Below are 25,452 nucleotides of genomic sequence, written 5' to 3'. Positions count from 1 at the left end.
GGGTGCAGACTCCATGAAAGTGAGAAGCTTGACACACCGACTTAAAATGATCTTTAATCGAGTTTAGCAAAATAATGTTAAAGCCACAACCAGACAAGTACAGAGGGGAAATAAAGCAGCAGTAATATCCCTATATCAGCCAGGTGACTGGGTACTACTGTGAGATCCTGTGACAGAGAAGAGAAGGGCAAAGAAATTCACTTCTGGAGAATACCACTTGCCAATCATGAAATGCCACCCAGTGTTAGCATGAATTTCCACCTGTGTTTTGTATGCTTATATGCCCTCGATTCCTGCCTAATCCTAAGAAGAACACTAGTCAGATGTCCAGGGTATGAATTATTAGGTTTGTGCATGTCTCCCTGGAAACCGAGACTTCCTTATTAAGCACATTATCTCACTTTGATCATGATGCTGTCCCTGCCTCTGTGTATTACTGACCGCAGAATGAACAGACCATCCACAAAACACTGCCTATTAGTTGCACACTTTCCACATTTGTAACTGTTGTCCTAGACAATACAGCATTACCGTGCCTCATTTCACACAAAAACCTTTACCCATTACATCCCACAGGCGCACATAACTATCTGGTATGTGGTTACTGACAGGGAGTGACTATGTCGCGCATGTAGTACAGCTGCTACCTAGTCGTCAAAACTGATGGACACTTGTGTGCAATAAATAAGACAGCCACCATTAAGAAAGAGTATTCGGAAATCATAATCCTCAAATGAGCAGGGCCATCATGACTCACATCTTTGGCAGTACAAGAGTAGGTGGGAATTGAAAAACTGGTCCCACATTGAAATAAGTGCTTCGATAGCTGTGGTAACTACATTGAAAAACAGAGTAAGGTACTGTAACTTTATTTACAAAGTTTTGTGTTGATATGTTTTTATTTGGTTAAATCAGAATGTTCCTTGATTTTTGGATGACTCTTTATTATGTTTGGAGTTGAATGGGACTCCATAATTAATTATCGTTTTAAAAAGATTTGAAATCATCATTATATAGCTGAAATGTCTGGAGTAAAAGCTTGTTATATCATCACTCAGCAATGATTACAGAACTTATTTCATCTCTATTTCATGTTGCAAATAGTGCATGCCACTATCCTGTTACTTAAATGAATACAACTGCATTAAGAGTCATCGTTAAGGACAATTTTTGTAACACAAAATTAAGAAGCTTGTGGCTCTGAGGGAGCAACATACCTTACAGAATGTGAGAGTAAATCTTACATAAATCAAATGTGGCAGGAAAGTATACAACAATGGAAACTATTCAACAAACATCCTACATCAAAAACATTATTCTAGCTTTAACTGTCAATCACATGCAGCAACTATTATTGCAATGAAGTGTTTTCTTTTATGTCTGCCTAGCTACAATTACTATTCTGCACAGTTACTATCTAAGTGAAAATGTCTGTAAGACTGAGCAAGATTTTGCTCCCAAAAATCTGTTCAGTTTCATAATGAGACAATAACTCAGAAACCAAAACATTCCAACTATAATTTTAGTGGTCAAAACTTTTCAGATTGAACTGCTGCATAAGCTGCCATATGTTTACATGTATAGAAGGTCAGACAGTTGTAGAGGTGCGCAATTATAGAAACAATGTGACACTACAGATTCTGAGCTGTTCACTGCTATTTCTGAATAACAAAGGATGTTAAACACTTTAACTTCCCATGAAGGAATTTCCTCAGATTTTGACAATGTACAAAGAGCCATAAAGTTAACACACAATAAACCATTTGTGTCCCATCAGAGCGTTTCCATATGATTTAGAACTGAAACTCTAATCTTTGGCAGTTCTAGTCAACTAGGTGGACAAATATTATACTGCTCTATTGGCTGAGTTTGCTTTGAAATGAAGACTACAGAAATCAAATTTCATCTTGAGTAACTATATTCTACGTCTACATCCCTACTCTATTACTGTGTACTGTACTGTGAATGGTAGTTCATTTAGCAGCATCTGTAATCCCCCATACAAATTCAAATTTTCCCAACTACTGACACAGTACAGTCTGTATATACACAGGGTGTATCATAATTAGTGGCATAAACATATATAGTTGAGAGTATATGATACTGGAAGCACAAAGGTCTAGTTAACATGGGTTCTAAAATGCATACCTGAAGAGCTAAGGGCACTACTACATCTTCAAGACACTGAACAAATCTCTCCTACTGCAAGCTATATTTTGCTTTCCATATTTTGAGAGGTGGCAGTATGAACCAAAACAAGAAAAAAAATATCTAGTAAGTGTGGCCTCTAAAATCATGCCTGTGAGCTACGTGCTCTTGTTTCATAGTAGTGAAGATATACTTAAAAAAAGCATAGGACTTGTAGAAGAAGATATTTGTTTGACAGTATTGAAGATGAAGTGCCCATAGCTCTTCAGGCATGAATTTTAAAGTCCATGCTTACTACACTTTTTTTGCTTCTGATACCATGATCATCAATTTAATAAGTCATGGCTGCAAAATACTAACACGAACTTTTTACAAACAAGTGGACAAACTGGTAGAAGCTGACCTTGGGAAGATCAGTTTGGATCTGTAGAAATTTTGGAACACGCAAGGCAATACTGACCCTACGACTTATCTTAGAAGATAGATTAAGGAAAGGCAAACCTACATGTATAGTATTTGTAGACTTATAGAAAGCTTTTGACAAGGTTGACTGGAATACTCTCTTTCAAATTCTGAAGGTGGCAGGGGTAAAATACACAGAGTGAAAGTATATTTACAATCTGTACAGAATCCCGACTGCAGTTGTAAGAGTCGAAGGCCTTAAAGGGAAGCAGTGGTTGAGAAGGGAGTAAGACAGGCTTGTAACCTATTTCCATTGTTATTTAATCTGTATATTTGTTTTGTTTTAGGGCACAAAAACAACTGGGGTCATACGCTCCCAAGTCAAAACTATAGAACCTGAACACAGAGAGAAGTAATAAAACGACTATACGTCAATCCCAACTGACATAACAGAAGACAGCTAAAAACAGGCACGTGGGGGAAAAAAAAGGGGAGAGAGAGAGAGAGAGAGAGAGAGAGAGAGAGAGAGAGAGAGAGAAAAGGACACCATACAGAAACAGAGATCCAAAACTAAGAATTAAATGGCCTTCGTCATATTGCTTTGGCGGATAAAAAGTAAAACACAATCAACATGCCATGTGTCATTTGCTAAAACGGCCAATAATTCAGATGGCAAACCGAAATGGAAACGTAAAAGGTCAAAAAATGGACATTCCATCAGGAAGTGGTGAACAGTTAAAACTGGGGCGTAATGTGTACAAAGTGGAGGGATAGCACCACTGAGCAAATGACGATGGCTAAAAAGGCAGTGCTCAATATGCAACCAAGATAAAATAACCTCCTCCCAGCGGGAGGGCCAAGAGGAGGTCGTCCAAGATGCTGGGAGAGGCTTAATATGACGGAGCTTATTCCAGTGAAGGGTGGACCATTGGCGATGCCATAGGGACACCATCTCCTGACAGACGGCAACACAGAGATCATCGGAGAGAATATACGTACTCACAAGCTGAGGTACTAGAACCGCAGCTTTGGCAAAAGCGTCAGCAGCCTCGTTTCCCAGCAGCCTCGTTTCCCAGCAGACTGGCATGACCAGGAACCCACAGAAACATCACACTGGCTCCACCAAGTGTGAGCAGTTGACAGTTTTCCTGGAGCCGCTGCACTAAGGGATGGGCAGTGTACAGCACACATGGACTGTAAAGGGGCACTGAGTGAGTCTGCGCAGAGGGCACAGTTGAAAAGGCTGTGTCACCGGATGTAATCCGTGGCCTAATACAAGGCGAAGAGCTCGGCCGTAAATACTGAGGAGTGTGTCGGAAGCCGATATTTAAAGACACGGGTGCCAATGATGACAGCACACCTGACACCACGATCAGTCAGAGAGCCATCAGTGTGTACAAAGGTACTATCGCTAAGTTCCATGCAAAGGTCTTGAAACTGAAGGCGACAGACCCAAGCTGGAGTAGTATCCTTAGGAAGCAAATGAAGGCCAAGGTTAACATGGGCCCCTTCACGAAGCCAACGTGGTGAAGGGTTCACACCCACCAGGAAAGGTGCAGGTAGTGCGAAGTTAAGCCGCTGTATCAAGTGCCGAAAGCTGACTCCAGGAGGTAACAGAGAAGAAGGGCAAGCAACATACTGATGATCAAAGGAATCATCAAAGAAGGAGGCATAGAATGGGTGGCCATGCATGGTAGACAAACGGCATGGATACCTGCTGAGGAGAAAGTCATGGCGGTAGGACAGTGGTAGTTCAGCAGCTTCAGCATACAGACTCTCAACTGGGCTGGTGTAAAAGACACCTGTGGCCAAACGGATGGAACATTGGTGGACAGTGTTGAGACGGCGTAAGAGGGATGGGCATGCAGATGCATAAACAAAGCACCCATAGTCTAGTTTCAAATGGACAAGGGACCGGTACAAACGGAGGAGGGTGGTTCAATTGGCATTCCAGGAAATACCACTGAGGACACGTAGGACATTGAGGAGCTGCTTATAGTGGACTGCCAGGTAAGAGACATGGGAGGACCAAGAGAGTTTCCTATCGAGCATGAGCCCCAGGCATTTCATAGTTTCAATGAACGGGAGGGCAACAGGCCCAAGATGCAAAGATGGTGGGAGAAATCACTTGTGTCACCAGAAATTCATACAGATGGTTTTGTCAGTGGAAAAGCAAAAGCCACTGTCAATGCTCCAGGAGTAAAGATGATCAGGATACTGCTGAAGACACCGCTCAGTAAGACAGGTCCATGGAGAACTGTAATAGATGGCAAAATTGTCAACGAAAAGGGAGCCAGAGATGCCCATTGGGAGACAGGCTATGATAGGGTTAATGGCAACAGCAAGGTGGACGACACTGAGGACAGAACCCTGAGGCACATCGTTCCCTGGATAACAGTGTCCGACTAGGCAGAACCCAGACGTACCTTGAAAACTCGATCTTTTAAAAATGCCTGAAGGAAACAGGGCAGGCGGCCATGGAAGCTCCATGTGTAAAGAGTATGGAGGATACCCAGTTCTCCAGCATGTGTCATAGGCCTTCTACAAATCGAAAAACACCTCCACAGTCTGGGATTTCCACATAAAACCATTCATGACATGGGTAAACAAATTAACGAGATGGTCAACTGCAGAACGCCACGCTCGAAATCCACACTGTGCATTCGTCAGTAAATCGTGAGGCTCTAGCCACCATACCAGCCTGGCATGAATCATGCATTCCATCATTTTGCCAACGCAGCTGGTAAGAGAAATGGGGCGGTGGCTAGAAGGAAGGTTTTTGTCCTCACCGTGCCTAGGTATGGGTATGACGGTGGCTTCACACCAGCATCCGGGAAATGTGCCCTCTGCTCAGATGCGGTTGTATGTGTGAAGCAGAAAGTGCTTGCCCACAAGAGAAAGGTGCTGCAACATCTGAATATGGATAGTGTCTGGCCCTGAGGCAGAGGATTGGAATGATCTGAGAGCATGATCTAGCTCCCTCATAGTAAAGGTGGCATTGTAGCACTCACAATTCGGAGAGTAGAAGGGTATCGTCCGAGCCGCCTCCACTTGTTTCCGATGGAGGAAGGCAGTGTGATAGAGGGAAGACCTCGAAACTACCGCAAAATGGTAGCTAAGATGTTGGAGATAGCAATAGTGTCCACGATAACATTATCTGCTACTGTGAGACCTGAAATGGGGGAACGGATCTTTGTCCCAGAGAGCCATCGGAGGTTGGTACACATGACAGAGGAATGGGTGGTACTGTTAAGAGAACTAGTGAATGAAATCCAGCTAGCTCATTTGCTATCCCGAATAATGCAAAAACACTTTGCATGCATGTGTTTATAATGAATGCAGTTCGCCACCGTAGGATGACGGTTAAAAATGCGGAGAGCACGTCTCCACACATGAATCGCATCGCGGCATGCCTCAGTCTGCAAAGGGACGGGGACACGACATGGTAAAGAGGAAGTGCGAGGAACGGAATTTTCTGCAGTAGTAAGGATAACGTTTGTGAGTTATTCCACCTGGTCAGCCCAATAAGCTGAAGGAAATAGGTGCCCAATTAGCTGAAGGAAGTCTGCCCTGGTGACACTGAATGGCAGAGGGACATAAATGGTACAGAGAGAAAAAGTCAGGTGGGGAAGGAAAAGGCGAACTGCAACAGCTTGAAGAAGGGTAATCAGGGAGATGGGAGATTGGTTGACAATGAATGTCATCCCGTATGAGCAACATGATGCCTCCATGAGATGGAATGGTGACCTGAGGGGGAAGGTCAAAACGAATCACGAAATAATGTGAAAGCTCAAAGCATTCATGAGGGCCCAATTTCGTTTTCTGAATGCAGACTACAAGGGGATGCTGCAATGCTAAAAGCAGCTGTAAATCCTCTTTGGGGCGCGAAGGTTCCATTGGAGGGCAGTCATGATAAGGAAGAGATGTAGGGGCTGAGTGACAGCCGGTGTAGAGTCGCTACTACAGGGCACAGGAGGAGGATCCTGCTCCATGGGGTCCACAGAAGCATCAGCATGCTTGTGCAGTCAGTCTGTGGAGTCCAACACTGAAAACCGGTTGCTGGTGCGCACCGGCGATACAGGGGCCGGCCGACATAGGGTACCACGTGGCCACACCTTCGAAGAGGATCTTCGAGTTGGTGAAGCAGAAGACTGTTTGCCTTTGGTGGACTTCTTCGAGCCCTTCCAGTTAGAGGAAGATTCAGGTGGTGTTTGGCTGAAAGGATGGAGGAAGTGTTCTTAGGACTACTCCTGTCCTTTCCAGCCCACCGGTTGGGTAGTTGGTGGCTGCGCTCCTTGAGGGAAATGTTTGACGGCTTGTTGTACACCTGGACAGTGGAATGGTGATGCTACCTTGACAATGGGCGATTTCACAACCTCAGAGCTGAATTTTAGGTTGCATACCTGCGTGGCCATGTCCTTCACAGAGCGAGGGGGTAACAAGAACTTATCTATAGATACCAGATGGGAGAACACAGGTTTTGCGACTAGCCAGTAACTTGCGAGCCACTGCGTAAGGCACCTTTTCCTGTAACCAGATCTGTTGAACAGCCCACTCATCAAGATACACGGGACAATCCTGAGAGGAGGCGGCATGGCCGCCATTGCAGTTGATACAGCGGGGAGAAGGTGGCAGACAATCACCCTCGTGCACATCCGTATCACAGGTGACACATCTGGCTGGGTGTCAACAAGACTTTCTCGTGTGGTTGAAACTATGACACTGGTAGTGACGCATCAGGTTCAGGATGTACGTCCGGACTGTGATAATTTCATAGCCTGTTTTGATCTTGGATGGCAGCACTACTCTATTACAGGTGATGAAAAGAGTGCGGGTGGGCAGTAAGGAGGAATCTACATTTTCATTACACGATGGACAGCGATGACACCTTGATCATGGATTTCGGCATCAGTTAGACCGTCGAGCAGCCTGGTGTAAATTACACCACGGGAAGAATTCAAAGTTCTATGGGCCTCGACATGAACAGGGTAACTGTGGAGAAGCGAGAGAGCAAGCAGTTGTTGTGCTTGAGCATCAGAAGTGGTCTCCAAAAGCAAAGTGTCATTCCATAAACAAGAGCAGAATTTCACAGGGCCAGCAATTGCATCATCACCTTTCTGAATAATAAACAGATTTAGCGTGGCAAAGGACTGACAGTCTTCAGTACGTGAGACTATGAGGAACTGTGATGGAGCGGGAAGGGTCTTTGAGTCTTTAGCCTCATTACGTTTGCATTTTGTAGATGCTGAGTGGGAAGATGATTGACTCATTGCAAGGAAATGGCACACTCTTTTCAACTGAGGGCTCCCTTCACTAGGGGGCGCACCTGCCTTAGGAGACTGTTCACACCTCAGGTCACACCTCCTGAACACCTGACAGAGGGACCAATCGGCAGTTTGGGAAGGTTGCAGCTCAGGCAATCACCCCTCCCTGGGCCTGGCCTGTACCAGGGGTACGTGTGAACCGTATCTGTCGACCCGGGGCTGGGAATTACCCGTTACCCAGCAAACTGTTACGCAGCAGACACATGGGCCAGCCTTCAGGAGCGCGCAGGGAGGAAGAAGGAAAAAGAAGATTTTTAAACAACGAGGTGGAGGAGCGAGAGGAGAAGGGAAACAAAGAAAGGAAAAGGGAGCGAAAAACAATGGTGAGGCTGTTCTTAAGTCAGCGACAGATTGCAGAACATCCCCAATAATACTCCAGACATGCTCTCCAAGGGAGGGGAAAAAGATTAGCAAGAGGATAGACATGCAACACGCAAGGGAAAAAATGGTACAAAGGCTGGGGCCCCATGGTAGCTGAGCACAAACCCGCCAAAGAGTGGCGAGCCCCCTGGGGAGGAATCTGTATATTGAGCAAGCAGCAAAGGAAACAAGAGAAAAATTTGGAGTAGGAATTAAAATAAATGGAGCTGAAACAAAAGCTTTGAGGTTTGCTGACAACATTGTAATTCTGTCAGAGACACCAAACGACCTTGAAGAGCAGTTGAATGGAATGGACGGTGTCTTTGAAGAGGAACATCAACAAAAACAAAATGGGGATAATGAAATGTAATCCAATTAAATCAGGTGGTGCTGAGAGAATTTGATTAGGAAATGAGACACTTAAAGTAGTAGATGAGTTTTGCTATATGTAGAGCAAAATAACTGACGATGGTAGAAGTAGAGGATATAAAATGTAGACTGGCTATGTAAAGGAAAGCGATTCTGAAGAGAAATCTGTTAACATTGAGGACAGGTTTAGGTGTTGGGAAGTTTTTCTAAAAGTATTTGTATGGAGTGTGGCAGTGTATGAAAGTGACACATCGGCGATAAACAGTTTAGGCAAGAAGGGAATAGGTGCTTTTGAAATGTTGTGGTACAGAAGAATGCTGAAGGTTAGATGTGTAGATCGAGTAACTAATGAGGAGGTACTAAATAGAAGTGGGGAGAAGAGGAATCTGTGAAACAACCTGACTAAAAGAAGGGATTGGTTGGTAGGACACATTCTGAGGCATCGAGGGAGCATCAACTTAGTATTGGAGGGAAACATGGAGGGTAAAAATTGTAGAGGGAGACCACGAGTTGAATACACTAAGCAGATTCAGAAGGATATAGGTTGCAGTAGTTAATCTGAGGTGAAGCTTGCACAGGATACAGTAGCATGGAGAGCTGCATCAAACCAGTCTCTGGACTGAAGACCACAACAACATCACATACTTTCAACTGAATTAATGACATAAATGAATAATGATATACCCTGTATATCTATATGAAATCAGGGTAACAAAGACTGGGACGCAAATAAAAATTAGTCTTTCTCATACATTTACATTATCTGAGATGAGTGTTTCACTTATTAAATCTTTTCACATTTAAAGCTTTCATACTTCACTGTGTTCTGTGTAATATTATATACAAGGATGAGTCAAATGAATACTTCTTGCCACTAAATATTTCAACATTGCAGTTCATGAGTCAGTTGCAAAGGCACCCATCTCTCAGACACTTTGCTAAATTGGAGCACATTGTGTAGAATGTAGTGCACTGAACGATGAATAATGTTTACTGTAGCTGCAACATCATCCAGTGTCACCAATTTCCCCATCATCAAGATTGGTTTCAATGGTGGCTGCGATTGCTGGACACTAACACGAAACATCTCTAATCCTGAACAAATGTCATGAACTTATGACTTAACTATATACACGCTGCAGTGATGACACATCATTATTCTGTTATGAATTTCAACAAAGTTCCTACCTTCAGTATGCAGAAATCAAGGAACAGAATGTTGTTTGTCCGTGCTGCAAGTTGCTGGTGCTGCAGTTACCTTTTACAATACTCCAGTGTTGGTGTTTGTGCATCTGGACAATGCAGCTACCTAATGATTGTATAGTACACTGCTGAGAGCAGGCTACGGTCACCTTTCGTGTCCCTCCCTTTTTTGTTGACAGTTTTACTGTTTTCAGTTGACTCACCCTCACAACAAAGCCAAGATGCTAAATAAATGTCTTAGACAGTAGGTGTTATTTTGGATTTTATCTGGAAATCACAAAACAGCAGTTTCGAAATTCAATAAAAATATCAACTGTTTCTCTGCCCTGTGAGCATACAAAATACTTTTGCAGCAATTTATGTGCAACTATACCCAAGAAAAAGTAATGATGTCTGTAATTACAGTGACAGAATTGTTTATGATGAACAATGGAACGTATCAAAAGAATTTTATCCATGTGCAGCATCTTACCTGCTATGCTACCTCTAGTATTCCTGTACTGTTCCTTAAATTGTTGATTTAAATCTTCACTGACTTTTATGTCTTGAAACATTCTCGCTAATTTGTTTACATAATCTGCAGGCATTCCAACTTCTCGAAGCCTGAAATAATTTGGCTTTGTAATTACTGTTTTAGAATAACATGCACAGTAATATAGAATTCAGATTTATTTCATTCTCTCACCATTCCACCATATTTTCTTCTTTTTCAGAGTCTGCTGACGTATCTAATATTAAACGTCTTGTGAGATGTGCTTTGTGGTATCTCATGAATACGTCTTTGTTCTGAACGTATTTTAGTACTAGCAACTGTAATAGGAGAAAAACAGAAATAATTAAACAAACAGCACAAATTTCTTTCTACTAGGAAGCCCAACAAAATAATATGCGAGACACACAACAATCTTACAGCAACTCCAACAAGGACCAAAGTTCGAGCTTTTCACTTACAAAACCACAAAGCCAATCTAAATTTGACACATGATGTGATACTAAGCTGTCCCGCAGTAGTAACCTCAGTTCCTTGGGAGACAGTCTCAAACATGCCTCAATGCTCAGAAAACACTTAAAAAACATAAAAGACTAAATACATGCACAATCCAACACTATTCAGTGTCCATTATCAACTGCCTGAGGGGGAAAAATAAATGTTCTAATAATGAGCTCTCTTTCCTTGAAGTATTTTATTGGAGAACACAAGGGACTGGTGTGGTGCAATTCTTCCACGCCATTAAGTTGGACATCAATACTTAGCATTAGTTAGTAGCTAACACCTACATAATTACAACAACTACACATCCCTGTTGTCACAGCGCATCCCGAAATTCACCAGAAGTTATGAGACAACAGGACTGGGTGGAAAAAAAAAACAATAAAAAACAACAAAAAGCATGCGGTTGAAGATGATGAGAAGATGTCACTTGCAGTCAGATGAGAGATGTTTAATCATCTGACTGTGGATCCGATCTGGCCCAGAAGCTGTGTCAGGACAATGTGCAAGGGCACTGAGCAGATCCCACTCTGTAAATGGGGCATTATAGGATTTACTGTGGCATGTAGTGAATGAGAGGGCTTTCCCTTCCAGGCACCGTTTCAGAGTGCAGAAGGCTGGGGGTAATTCTCGACAAAGAGGCTCGAGCATAGTGCTCAGCAATGTGATCAGCAATTGCGTTTGCGTAGGTAGATAACATGCCATTTATGTTAACACTGGAAATACCTGCTGGGGGTCTGGTACCCGAAAACACGTTTGATCTTCACCCAGACATGGGAAGGTGACGTAAGGCACCCTATGGTCAAGACGTATCTCTCCCAACACTCCTACTCTGAAGTTTGATAAGTTGGCCAACGTGGGCACGGAGCCGTTTAAAGGCTATGAGGTGTTAAAGGGAAGGGTGCTGCTTATGCTGCTGTAGAGCTCGCTCACACTCCTTAATTGCATCAGCAACTTCCGGCGACCACCAAGGGACTGCCTTTCACCGGGGCACCCTAAAGAGCCCACATGTGGGAGATTTAACAGTGACAACAGAGGTGAAAGTTTCCCAGTCCACCTTGTTTAAAGCCCATCTAGGCAAGCATCTGTGGGCCTGATGCCAGGGCAGTGAAAGGAAGATGCTGAAGTGGTCACTACCACACAGGTCGTTATGTGCTCTCTAAGTGGACAGATGGGAGAAGTCCTGGGCTGCAAACATATAAATCAATGGCCGAGTAACTACCATGAGTGGCACTGAAATGTGTGGCGGCCCCAGTATTTAAGAGACAGAGGTCGAACTAAGACAGTAACGTTTCGACATCTCTGCCTCGTTCAGTAAGCACAGTACCACCCCACAAGGGGTTATGGACATTACAATTCCCCAAAAGTAGGAAAGGTTTAGGAAGTTGATCAATCATTGCAGCTAATACAGTCAGGGGTACTGCACCATCTGGAGGAAGATATACGTTGCAGACAGTTATTTCCTGTGTCATCCTTATTCTGACAGCCACAGCTTCAAGAGGGGTTTGAAGGGGCACAGTTTCACTACAGATTGAGTTTAGGGCATAAACGCAAACTCCACGTGACACTCGATTATAGTCGCTACGGTTCCTGTAATATCCCTTATAGCCACAGAGGGCAGGGATCCGCATTGCCGGGAACCAGGTTTCCCGGAGAGCAATGCAGAAAGCAGGTGTAAAACAGCCAGGCGGTGAAAAAAATCACCGCAATTACACTGGAGAATGACATCATCATGAGGATGGGAAGGCATGAACATTCAATGAGGCAGTTTACATGTCAGGGTCACCTGCTGCCACCGACTTATTGCCTGAACAGTCTATACCCATTATGTCTGAGGGTCCAGCAAGATCTAGGTCCTCAGCAGATGCCAGAATTTCCACCTCATCCTCAGATGCAGAGCTTGTAGGTTCAAAATGGTTCAAATGGCTCTGAGCACTATAGGACTTAACTTCTGTGGTCATCAGTCCCCTAGAACTTAGAACTACTTAAACCTAACTAACCTAAGGACATCACACACATCCATGCCCGAGGCAGGATTCGAACCTTCGACTGTAGTGGTCACGCGGTTCCAGACTGAAGCGCCTAGAACCACACTGCCACACCAGCCGGCTAGAGCTTGTTCACAGAGGTTGTGTGGGTACCACCACAATTCCCTTGGTCTTGACGATCTTCTTTTTGGATTTCTCTCGCCGTTCCTTGGGTTTTCCTGGCTGGGAGGAATTTCTGATTCAGTCTCCAGGACTGAGGACGAGTGTGAAGCCCTACAACCAGCTGCTTTTGGGCACTTCAGCCACTGGCAGGTGTCATCTTTCCCACTAGCAGAAACCTGGGAAGGGAGTGACCCAAGCGACCCGTTCCTAGTGAGAGGAGCTCCAAAGAAGTTGTACGCTTCTCCGGCTTAGAAGTGGGGACGGACGTCTCAGATGGTTGGGGGGGATGTTTCTCCTGAAGTGGGTGACTCAGGAGCAACAGGAAGGGAAGTGCCCTCCACCATCAAGGGGACAGGTTCAGTCTTCTGTCTCTGAGAGGTGACTAGCGTTGGCAGAGTTGATGGTGCTAAAACCATTGTAGTGGCAGCGTAAGACGATGTCATGCATACAGGATGTAGGCTTCAAATTTCCTCTTAGCCTTAGTGTAGGTTAGTTGGTCCAGAGTCTTGTACTCCATGATTTTCCTTTCTTTCTGGAGAATCCTACAGTCTGGCGAGCAAGGCGAATGGTGCTCTCCGCAGATGGGTGGCGGGGCACATGGAGTATTGGGATGTGATGAGTGTCCGCAAACTCCACATGTGACGCTGGAAGTGCAGCGTGAAAACATATGGCCGGACTTCCAGCATTTAAAGCACCGCATTGGGGGAGGGATATAGGGCTTTACATCATCACAGCAGTAGACCATCACCTTGTCCTTCTCGTGTAATGTATCACCCTCGAAGGCCAATATGAAGGCACCAGTGGCAACCTGATTATCCCTCTGACCCCAGTGGACACGCTGAACGAAATGCGTACCTCATTGTTCTAAATTGGCACACAGCTCATCGTCAGACTGCAAAAGAAGGTCCCTGTGAAATATGATACCCTGGACCATATTTAAGCTCTTATGGGCCGTGATGGTTAGAGAAACATCCCCCAGCTTGTCACAAGTGAGTAACGCCTGTGACTGGGCAGAGGATGCTGTTTTGATCAAGACTGACCCAGATCTCATATTGGACAATCCCTCTACCTCCCCACACGTCCTCTAAATGTTCAACAAAAAACTGAGGCTTCAACGTCATGAAAGATTCCCCATCAGCTCTCAATTACACAAGGTACCGGGGCAAATAAGAGCCACTGCCATCCTTAGCCTGATGTTCCTCCCATGGTGTGGCCATGGAGGGGAACGATTCGGGGTCATACTTCTGTGCATTGAATTGACCCCGTGAATGCTTAGAGACCACTGATGATCGACCACCAGCAAGAGATGACGTACTACGCTTCATGTTGTGTCATCCTCCCTGATGCCACACACTCCGAGAGGCCTTCCCCACAGGCACCACCCAGCCACAGCAAAGGCTACCTGGCAGGATGGCCATTGCCGGGAGTCCCGGTGCCCCACGGGGGATGGGCATCTACCCCTTGGCATACGTGGGGAGTTAATGGCGCAAGCATCTGCAGAGTTACCCTGTGTGGTCAGGGGGCTACAACGAACAGGGTATATAGCGGCCCCACCACAACGGACTGGCTACCGTGCTGGATATCAGGTGCAAACAAGTCCATTACCATCGTTAGCGCAAAAAACGATACCACACAGTGGATGGAGAGTGACCTCATTCAACAGCTGGAGAATGAGCGGAACTGCAGATCCACGTTGATGTAGGATGCGAAAGGTCTCAGCGCACAATGGACACGATGCACCATGTAAGGCGCTTTATCCAAACTGACTCGCTGACCGGGAACATTTTGAAATATTGGGGTCAAACCCTACAGGGGAACATCACATAAAGGCTGAAACATGTGAGACTCCTTTTACTCACCTCTTACGACAGGTGGGAATATCTCGGGCCTATTCAAACTCCTGGACCCGCAGGGGGGCAAACCTGGTTGTATCCAATTTTTAAAAATCTAGTCAAATAAGATTTGTATAACTAAAACTACTCTTCTGGTCTTCCTGGCTCCTTAGAAAACAGCAGGTGAATGATAAGTGGTTTGTTTGCACGCATGAATGCCAATTGTGAGTCAGACAATGACAGCATATGCCAGGCTGTTCGGACTTTTAGGTTCTAAAAATCTTAAATTAGGTACCTAAAATAGGTTCTATCACTTACAAAAATAGGTTATAAAAATCAGGTAACAGGTGACCAAAATCTGATATTTTATTGTCTAGAAAGATAAATAGATTGACAAAAATCCACATTATATTATAGTCCATGCCCATAATTCCAGTCACGGTAAATAACTAACATTTTCTCCGGGTTTTCCGTAGAGAAACTGGATCTCTTGTCTGTTAATAGCATCTTATATGCTGAGAATGAGTGTTCTATGTGAACAGATGTCACCGGAGCATATTAAAATGATGGTATTAGGCACAATGTAACTGCACACTCATGTTCTGTTGAACGTGATTAAGATGCCAGCCACTATGCAGAGGGTGGTCAGTCCTGTGTCTTTAGTTTCTCACTAACTCTCATACCAATAGAACCTGCGACCAAGCTGATTTTTTTTCTGTCACCTCTCCTAGTGATCGCAGATGTGTGCAGACTGGTTTCCCTGAACACGCTAGAGCTTTAATAATAGGGACTAAAATGAATAATGAGATTTTATGTATGCAATGTCGTTGGAAATTGTTGGGTCCTTTATGAGATCTTGAGCTGAAGTAATGCTCACTGCCTTCTCCCAAATTTATCAGTGTTCTTAATGTCTTTCAAATGCTCGCTGTAATATTCCACGGCCTCTAGCCCCATTCCCCAGCAAGTAAGTTTGGGTTCTGGTGGAAGTGGTATGTTGGAAAGTTCCTCTCAAAATAACTGGATTCTTGAAGGTGCTTTAATAAAAAACATTTTGATGGTTAAAACTAGCTTGTTTACATGTGGAAATTTGAGACTTTTGTCTCAGCTACATGATTGGCATGGGCAAGACATGTCATATGGAGCAAGGTTGGGTAAAATACTTTAAACAATTTAACAGTAGCAATCATGTATGCGGCTGCATAAGTGTAGATTACAAGTACTTTATTTTCATCTAGACTGTTGGGGAAAATAATTTGAGGGCTTTATTAGCAAAGTGAGCAATTGTTTCCTGGGTAGTCTTTTTTTAGCTGCTTGCTACAGATCAGATGAGGTACAGAGCGAGTGTCAGGATCTAACTTTCAATCAATCAAATTAGCCACATATCGATCTTGTCTGTTAGTTGTCTCATTGACAGAGACCCACATGTATGAATTGCCTATATCTTCCCTCATCCTTTTCAATGTATTTTCACATAAAGTATGTAAATAATTCTTTCTCAGTGTGAATGCTGATGGAATGCTGCAGGGACAGTATTTCTCTAGAAAACTTCTGAATTGGCTACTTTCAACTGCATTGAATGCTATGTTTGCTGCAACAATGGCTCCACACAGTTCACAATGAAATTCGTTTCTGTTTGTTGCAGTTGGTTTAGTTACAAACATTTGTTTCAAGTTTGATTTATTTTTTAAATTTTTCTGGTGTTTAATCCCTGCAACATGCTGACTTACATGCGAGCTCTGTTCAGAACGTACCTAAAAACAAAAAGAAATGAGAAATACTTTGTGGAAGAACTTATGTACAAGATCTACTTAGCAAAATTAACGTACATTAAGGGTTTAGAAACAATATTTTTGCAAATGCTTCAAATGGCTCTGAGCACTGTGGGACTTAACATCTGAGGTCATCAGTCCCCTATAACTTAGAACTACTTAAACCTAACTAACATCCATGCCCGAGGAAGGATTTGAAGCTGCGACAGTAGCGGTCGCGCGGTTCCAGACTGAAGCGCCTAGAACCACTCAGCCAAACTGGCCAGCTAATATTTTTGCATTCACATGTGTCCAAGTTAACTCAGGAAAAACAGTGGCATCACTGTTCTCTGAGGGGGTGTAGCAGATAAAAGGTTAACATTTTACTTTCGTTTTTGCTGCACACATTGCAGTGAATAACTCTTCCGTCTGTAGAGAAATCAGAAACTCCTTGTAACCACTGGCGAATCAGAGATGATTTGGAGCTGGCTACTTTCGGCATGCTCGACTTTCCACAAATACACTCGCTATGAAATATTTCACCACATCCAAGCAGCACGGTGACCAACTGAATGAAGACAGTGCAGGTGTTTTAAAACAGGCTGTTCTGACAGGGCAGGAAAGCACTGGAGGTAGATTACAAGGTCCTCCGTGCCCTATTGGCCCATTTGACAGTTCACAGCATGCGACAACGCTCTGTGGAGCAGGGTAAGTTAGAACAGCCTGGCGTATGCTGTCGTCATCTGACTAATGATTGACATTTACACATGCAAACAAACCAGTTATCTTTCGATTACTGTTTTCTAAGTGGCCGGGAAGACCAGAAGAGTAGTCCTCATCATACAAATTTTATTTGGCTGAATTTTTAAAAATTAGATGCAGTCGGGTTCTAACATGAAATTAGGTATTTTAGGTACTATAAAAGTACAATTTTCGATAAAATATTTGTGCAATTCTTAGCTGTTAAGACCATGAGAAAATGTTATGTCATACAAAATTTTACTTAATTGGACTTTTAAAATTTAGGTACAATCAGATACTAACCTGAAATTAGGTATTTTTAGGTGCTATAAAACTAGCATTTTCGATCATTAACTGGCATAATTTGTGTATGTACTACTTTTATTGCCTTTATTTAAAGAGGAACAAAATAGGTTTTTATCTAAAATCCGAGGTCCAATGATAAGCATCCTAAAAAAGCCGAAGTTTTGTTGTCTGTGAATTTAATTTTTTGTGATAATTTATCTGTCGCTGAATGCATGTATACATTGTTTGAAGCTACAGATATAATGATATTAAGTTCTTTTTGTTGCATAACACATTCTAATGGAAATTTATGCTGATAGTTCAATACGGATCTAAAATACGTCATCTTATGCTGGTTTGGGTGGCAGAATGTGCTACTGATTCACACATCGCTGACTGTTTTATGTAAACATAAAAAAAGTTGTTTATGGTTTTTTCTGGAGATTTGTAAGCCCAAGAAGATAATGTTGTTTTTGTTCTCTTGCTATATTGTGAATGAGCCACACATCTGGAGGGAGTAGGGATGAAATATTTTATGATTTTTATCTTAAATCTTCTGTTTTCAATTGGCTGCTTTAAAGATCACTCACAGCCTGCCAATAGCTCGAGCATGTGGCCAGTATGATTCTCATGTCTGTGGACTGCGGACAGAAGGATGCCTTAGTAGAGCATAGGTCACACGCTTCGACAGATAGGAGAGTAGGAAAAAATCACGTGGGGTGCTGGGAGCGAGTAGCCAAGGGCTGTGGCAGAGACAATTCGCTCTCTGAACTTCTGGCTTCCAATCTGCTAACACACTTCTCTCCTGCTCTCCTATGTTCTACTCAGGACTTTGGCCACAGCAGCCACCTCAAAACAGATGGCGACTTTCCTAGGTGCGCAGTCGGTATCCCTTTACAGTGATAATGAATGGAAGTAAAATTAACTGCAAGACAGCTGTAATTGGTGATTTCTTTATTGTCACACCGGTTTCACTGCATTAAAACAGCATCTTCAGGTAAAACTTCATGAAACGGTACATACAGTCAGTAACCTATTCTACAATTTATCTATTTCACATTGTCAAGAAAAAGGTTTAATTCTCAACTTCCTTGAGGAGCTGGAAATCATGCACTGTAAGAACACCCTCCCATTGCACAGCCTGAAGAATCAAATGGAACTAAGGAAGGCACTGTAGTATTTTGAATAACTTTGTCATAAAAGTGTATTTTAATCTCATCTACTTTGTGATACCATTAATTTTTATATGTGTTACTGTTTTAATAATTATATTTATCTTTCCTTGAATGAGCAATTGTTATCTTTAACTTTTTTATTATTTTATCTTTGGATACTTCTTTCACTGTAAGGAGCTCCCTGTATTCAAAAATCCTGCTGTGTTTACCTTACATGATGGTTTTACCATCGCTCACTAATGCCTCCCATTGTATGTCATCTTTCTACATCTACATCCATACTCCGCAAGCCACCTGACGGTGCGTGGCGGAGGGTACCTTGAGTACCTCCATCGGTTCTCCCTTCTATTCCAGTCTCTTATTATTCATGGAAAGAAGGATTGTTGGTATGCTTCTGTGTGGGCTCTAATCTCTCTGATTTTATCCTCATGGTCTCTTCGCGAGATATACGTAGGAGGGAGCAATATACTGCTTGACTCTTCAGTGAAGCTATGTTCTCGAAACTTTAACAAAAGCCCGTACCGAGCTACTGAGCGTCTCTCCTGCAGAGTCTTCCACTGGAGTTTATCTGTCATCTCCGTAACGCTTTTACGATTACTAAATGATCCTGTAACGAAGTGCGCTGCTCTCCATTGGATCTTCTCTCTCTCTTCTATCAACCCTATCTGGTACGGATACCACACTGCTGAGCAGTATTCAAGCAGTGTGTTAGTACACACCTTACCGCCTACCGTGCTGTATCCTTGCAACCACCACAGGGTATTTATACACTCCCGTTTTATGTTACTTCAAGTTATCTTAGTCAAATGGTTCAAATGGCTCTGAGCACTATGGGACTTAACTTCTAAGGTCATCAGTCACCTAGAACTTTGAACTAATTAAACCTAACTAACCTAAGGACATCACACACATCCATGCCCGAGGCAGGATTCGAACCTGCGACCGTAGCGGTCGCGCGGTTCCAGACTGTAACACCTAGGACCGCTCGGCCACCTCGGCCAGCTTATCTTAGTCCTTTACTGTCTTATTATCATAAATTTCTGTCATGGTAGGAGTTCTTTCATTTGATATAGACTGCCTGAAAAAAAAAAAAAATCAACAACTTGTCGGTACCTATGTCAGTATGTTGCGGTTTTAATTTAGTGTCCTCCATTTCGTGTATTCTGTATGGACACACTAATTGGCTTGTCACTCAATCAGTCTTAGGGTCTTGACATTCATAATGGTGTGAGGGTGAGTAAGGGGGAGGGTGTGAGAAAGCGATGGAGGATGTGGGCTGTTGGTTATTTACCTCGCTGGAAGACCCAATTTTGATCTTTCCTTATCAATGTTTTTATTTTTCACTCACTGTACTTATATATGGTTTTCTTCTCATAGTGTGCCACAGCACTATTTGCCCTGAAGTCCAGTTTTCTTTATCCTGATAACACCTCCCTTTCAGGGGTTTGATTTATGACTACGAACATTGGGGGTATCTTAGTGCACTAATGTGACACTGTTGTTAGTACATTTTAATTTTGATATTTTTCGCCTGTTTACATATATTGAAAAGGATAAGTAAGAACATTTTTGAAAATCTTGCTTAAAAAAGTCTTGAAAAATTTAATTTTTTTAGAAAAAAAATGGCTCTGAGTACTATGGGACTCAACTGCTGAGGTCATTAGTCCCCTAGAACTTAGAACTAGTTAAACCTAACTAACCTAAGGACATCACACACATCCATGCCCGAGGCAGGATTCGAACCTGCGACCGTAGCGGTCTTGCGGTTCCAGACTGCAGCGCCTTTAACCGCACGGCCACTTCGGCCGGCTTTTTTTTTTTTTTAGAAATTTTCAAAAGATTCTTATAGTATTTTGATCGTATGTATTACATGGGATCCTTTCCTTCTTATGTAGTCCACCGGAGGATGCTACTTTAATGCAACAAAACTGGTTATGACAAAGAAATCACCTACTACAGCTGCCTTCAGTTCACAGCTGTAGCGGCCCGCATTACAAAGTTCTATGTGACCTTTATAGCAAATAAATACACCAGATTTATCCTCACCACCCAACACATCCTGCTGATGTTGGTTGTCCGGTGCCAGCACATGTGCTGGCCATAAGCACACCTGCACTGGCCACTGCTACCACCGGTCATGCCAAGTGCCTGCCGGCAGCAGATTGCTGCCCCACAGTTCTGTCCCAGGTCACCACTTGTTGTCACAATCTCAATGTCTAATGTCCGGTTCTATTTGTTGTCAATGTCTCCTACTCCTGCCACTGCCATGAGAGTCCAGGAGTCAAAGCGGGTGTCATCACTGCCTCCTTGTTACACTCCCGCTGTCGCAAACTGACGGGCATGGTGTCTACACTATCTTAACTCACCATTGCTGCCGTCTACATGCAATGCAGCTAATAAGCATGTCACTAGCCTCTGCCTTTTGCTCCCTGCCACTGAAAGTTTGCACCTCCATAGCTGCACAGATTATTCCCCTACAGGATCAACCTGTTTAGTTTTGCTCTGGTTTTACTGATCTTAACTTTTTGATTGCCAGGCCCATTTTTGGTATAATCACGTCTTTGATGTAAACCCAGTAAGAAACCCCATCATTTTCTGTGGGGTACAAAATGTGTCAAGTGTGAGAGTGACTGGCACTATGCGAGGGAAACTGGTCCAAATTCTGGCAGCCTAAGATGCACACACACACACACACACACACACACACACACACACACACACACACACACACACACACGAGTTTAATTTTCCTGCCTCCTGGTTATGAGCAGGTGCTGAAGCCACCATGCTGCCATATTAGTGGTGTAGGAACTGAGATAATTAAACCGTTGGTAGTCTGTTATGTTGAATTGGTCTTTGATGGGAAAATATTTGGGTTAGGTTAGGTTAGGTTAGTGTTGTTTAACGTCCCGTTGACAACGAGGTCATTAGAGACGGAGCGCTAGCTCGGGTTAGGGAAGGATGGGGAAGGAAATCGGTCGTGCCCTTTGAAAGGAACCATCCCGGCATTTGCCTGAAACGATTTAGGGAAATCATGGAAAACCTAAATCAGGATGGCTGGAGACGGGATTGAACCGTCGTCCTCCCGAATGCGAGTCCAGTGTCTAACCACTGCGCCACCTCGCTCGGTGGAAAATATTTGGGTATGAAATGGAAGTTTTGAACAAGTGATGTCAATATTTTGAGGTCATCTTTGAAAATGATTTTCTTCGCCAGTTCCAGGGACTGGTTGACTACTATTCATTTACTATCAAATTCGGTGGAGTAGCCACCAGTTTGGTGGTGACAGCACCTTCCAGGCATCCGTACCCTTGGGAAGGGCACCATTCCCCGAGATTACAACACACAGCGTATCTTGGCGTTAAATGCAACCACCCCTATAACAATAAAAAGTGGCACCAGAAAAATTCTCTGGGTGATGAGCAAAACCTAGCCCCTATAGAACTTCATTTTGGGTTGACCCACTCAAGACAGAATGAAGTTTTGGATGCACTTTAAGCCCGTGTAAGTAGAGGACTTTGCAATGCTGAGTTTAGGAATGGGAGAGTTAGTGTCCCCATATGCCTGGATAATTTTGGTGTAAGAAATGTTACAACACCCCATGGAACAGTACTGGGAAGTATGCATGAACCAATTAGTGGAGAGAGAAACTCAATGAGAGAAAAATTCTGCAGAAGATATAACAGAAGCTCTTTCCCATCATAAGTGTACACAATCACATCACCCCTTTAACAGCAATTTCAGGTAAAAGCTGTCACATTCACTCGGATGTTCGATGAAAAACAAAATTTGCCAACTATTGACCTCATTTAGCATGAACAGCATTTTTTGTAGGGTAGGTTGAGAATTGCAAATTTTGAAGGAAGAAAAAAGAATCTTAAAAAAAAAAATCTGTAAAATAGAAAGATTGTAGAAGTAACTTAATTACATGCTTCTACTAAGATTGCACAAAGCTATAGAATCATCATGACCTTTAAGAGCTAACTCCTGATATGCTAAAAAGCAAGTAGTTGAAAAAAGTCATAATTATAACTGATAAGCCAGAACATTATTACCACCTACCTAATAGCCCATCTACCCACAACGGCGGTGACGCTTCAGGGCGTGGAAGCTATGAGGCCTTGGTAGGTTGCTGCAGGAGTTGGCAGCACATCTGCACACACAAGTCACCTAATTCCCGCTAATTCTTGGGAGACGGGCCATGAGCTTTGATGCCACATTCAATCACATCCCAGACGTGTTTGTTTCGATTCAGATCTGGTGAGTTGGGTGGCCAGCACATCAATTGGAACTTGTGATGTGACACATTATCTTGGAGAAAAATGCCACTGCCATCGGGAAACATGATCGTCATGAAGCAGTGTATGTGGTTTGCAACCGGTGTATGTACTACTTTGTCATCATGGTGCCTTGCACGAGCTCCACTGCACCCATGGATGCCCACGTGAATGTTCCCCAGAGCATAATGGAGCTGCAGCCTGTATGTCTCCATCACACAGTACAGGTGTCAAGAAGCTATTCCCCTGGAATACGACTGATTCACGCCCTCCTATCACCATGATGAACACGATATTGGGATTCATCATCTAGTGCTGATGGTCACATGCCCATTTCAGACATCGATTGTCGATATCATTGTGTTAACATTAGCACATGTATGGCTTGTCTGATGCACAGGCCCAGCATTAGAATGTGCTCAGTGCACAGACACACTTTTACTCTGCCCTGCATTAAAGTCTGATGTTAGTTTCACCACAGTTCGCAGCCCGTCCTGTTTTACCAGTCTGTCCAGCCCACGACATCTGACATCTGTAATGAGGGGTGGCTGCCCAGCCCACGATATCTGGACGGGATTTCACCTTGGTTTCTCCACGTGTTGAAGACATTACCGCACTCCTGGAGTACCCAACAAGTCGTGCAGTTTCCGAAATGTTCGTGACGAGCCTCTGGGCCATCACAATCTGCCCTTGATCAAACTCACATAAATCATGCACCTTCCCCATTCTACACATGAACAGCATGCTAACTGATACTATATGCACCATGCTTGCATCTGACTAGCAGTCATTCCTCACCAGGTAACGTTGCTATCGCTTGGACGGGTTTATATCAATAGTAGGTCAGTGGTCATAATATTCTGGCTGATCAGTGTACTTCTGTTTCAATCCAAATTCTCGGTGTGTTTCAAAGCTGCCAGGTGCAATGCTTCTGAAAGAACTTGGTTAATTTTTACGGTAACTTGCTGACCATATTATCACCTGATGTGATATGGGAAATGTAACATTCATCCTTTCTAGCTTTCGAAAGAAATTTTGAAGGCACTCTTCACCTACCCCCCCCCCCCCCCCCCACACACACACACTTGCAACATTCAAAACCGTTAGTACCCATTTCAAATAGCACACAGTAAGAACAAAAAAACTTTGTTCCTTACCATGCTGGCAATTAATCACGGTTTGGAAATTTCTTACAAATTTACCGTAAGTTTTTATTGGATAGACTGGGTGTCAGCTTTAATTCTTTTACCAGGAGTTTAACTCCAAAAGGAAGACAAGAGACGAGGGTAGGGTTTTCAATTTAAAAAAAAAAAATCTGTTGATAGTGTGATGAATAAACACACCCATGGCAGTTGGAAGTAGTCAGCAATAATACGAGTTACAAGATAATGATTTAGATATTAGGCTACTTACGGTTTTTGTTTCAACTACACAATGACTTAACGAATTGATGATAGCAACTCGCATGTGACAGGGCAAATCAAAATATATTTTACAAATCTGTTAATCACTACAAATATCCACATTTTAACTACAAAATTTATGTTCCAGGTTCCTCCATAAGCATGTGTAGCACTGTCAATGTGAATACCTACTGACACACTACAGAACTACCAAACATTTGAAATAAGTAAGGCAACTAAATCTTTATTTGAGGGACAGTGAAAACACATGGGCTATTTTCTATCACCTTGCAACAACACCCAATCATGCATTCACATTTATTTTCGATGAGTTATAAATGTCATCTTGTTCTCTGTGTTTGAAACAAACATTTAAACCAAGGTAGGAATGACACAAACAGGACAGTCCACTTAATGGAAGGGGAAAACTGGCAACAAAAAAAGAGGTAAAGGGCATGTCAGGGCAGCAGGAAGAGGAAAGGAAGGGGTGGGGACTGGGAGGGGGGGGGGGTGAGAGCAGGGTCATCCTAGAATCACAACGCACATTGGGGCACCAGCACCACAACTGATGCTTCCCAATCCCCATACCATACCACGATCATGACAGAACAGGGACAACGCCAGGGGAAGAAGACACAAGGAAAGCGGAAACAAAACGCTACAGAAGACCAGAAAAAACATAGGGAAAAAGGAGGGGGGGGGGCAGAAGCTGGCTGGTGTAGAGGCAAGGCCAAGGCCTCCATAACCAATGCCAATGCTAACCAAGAGACTCAAATTCCAGAGGGAAATTCAAGGACTTAAACGTGGTAGGACAAACCACTTTCATGAAGAAAACCAAGAACAGATGTAAACCATGTGAGGGTCATCTGCCAACACTCGAAACAAGGGAGGTGGCAGGGCATACTCAGTGCGAAGGACCAAAAGGCGGGGCAGTCCAGCAACATATGGATCACCGTGAGGGGGAACGTGCAACTACAAAGGGAGGCAGGATGGCTCACTGCAGAGTAAAAAACCATGAGTCAACCTAGGATGGTAGATTCCCAC

The 25,452-nt window shown here is 43.4% G+C and overlaps 1 protein-coding gene across 5 annotated transcripts in view; it reads right to left on the bottom strand.

Moving 5' to 3' along the window:
• Positions 1–25,452, bottom strand: part of LOC126248156 (cullin-5) — a 246,391-nt gene that overhangs the window by 54,080 nt on the left and 166,859 nt on the right. For all 5 annotated transcript variants that reach the window (XM_049948900.1, XM_049948898.1, XM_049948901.1 and 2 more), the window contains 2 exons: positions 10,492–10,616; positions 10,279–10,409 (listed from right to left, as the gene is read on the bottom strand). In XM_049948900.1, the coding sequence (XP_049804857.1) occupies positions 10,279–10,409; positions 10,492–10,616 (256 nt within the window). The remainder of the gene's footprint in view (positions 1–10,278; positions 10,410–10,491; positions 10,617–25,452) is intronic.

This window comes from Schistocerca nitens, chromosome 3, assembly GCF_023898315.1.
Source record: "Schistocerca nitens isolate TAMUIC-IGC-003100 chromosome 3, iqSchNite1.1, whole genome shotgun sequence".
Lineage (NCBI taxonomy): Eukaryota > Metazoa > Arthropoda > Insecta > Orthoptera > Acrididae > Schistocerca > Schistocerca nitens.
Note: the sequence above shows the minus strand (reverse complement) of the source record. Positions and strands in the feature narration are given on the sequence as shown.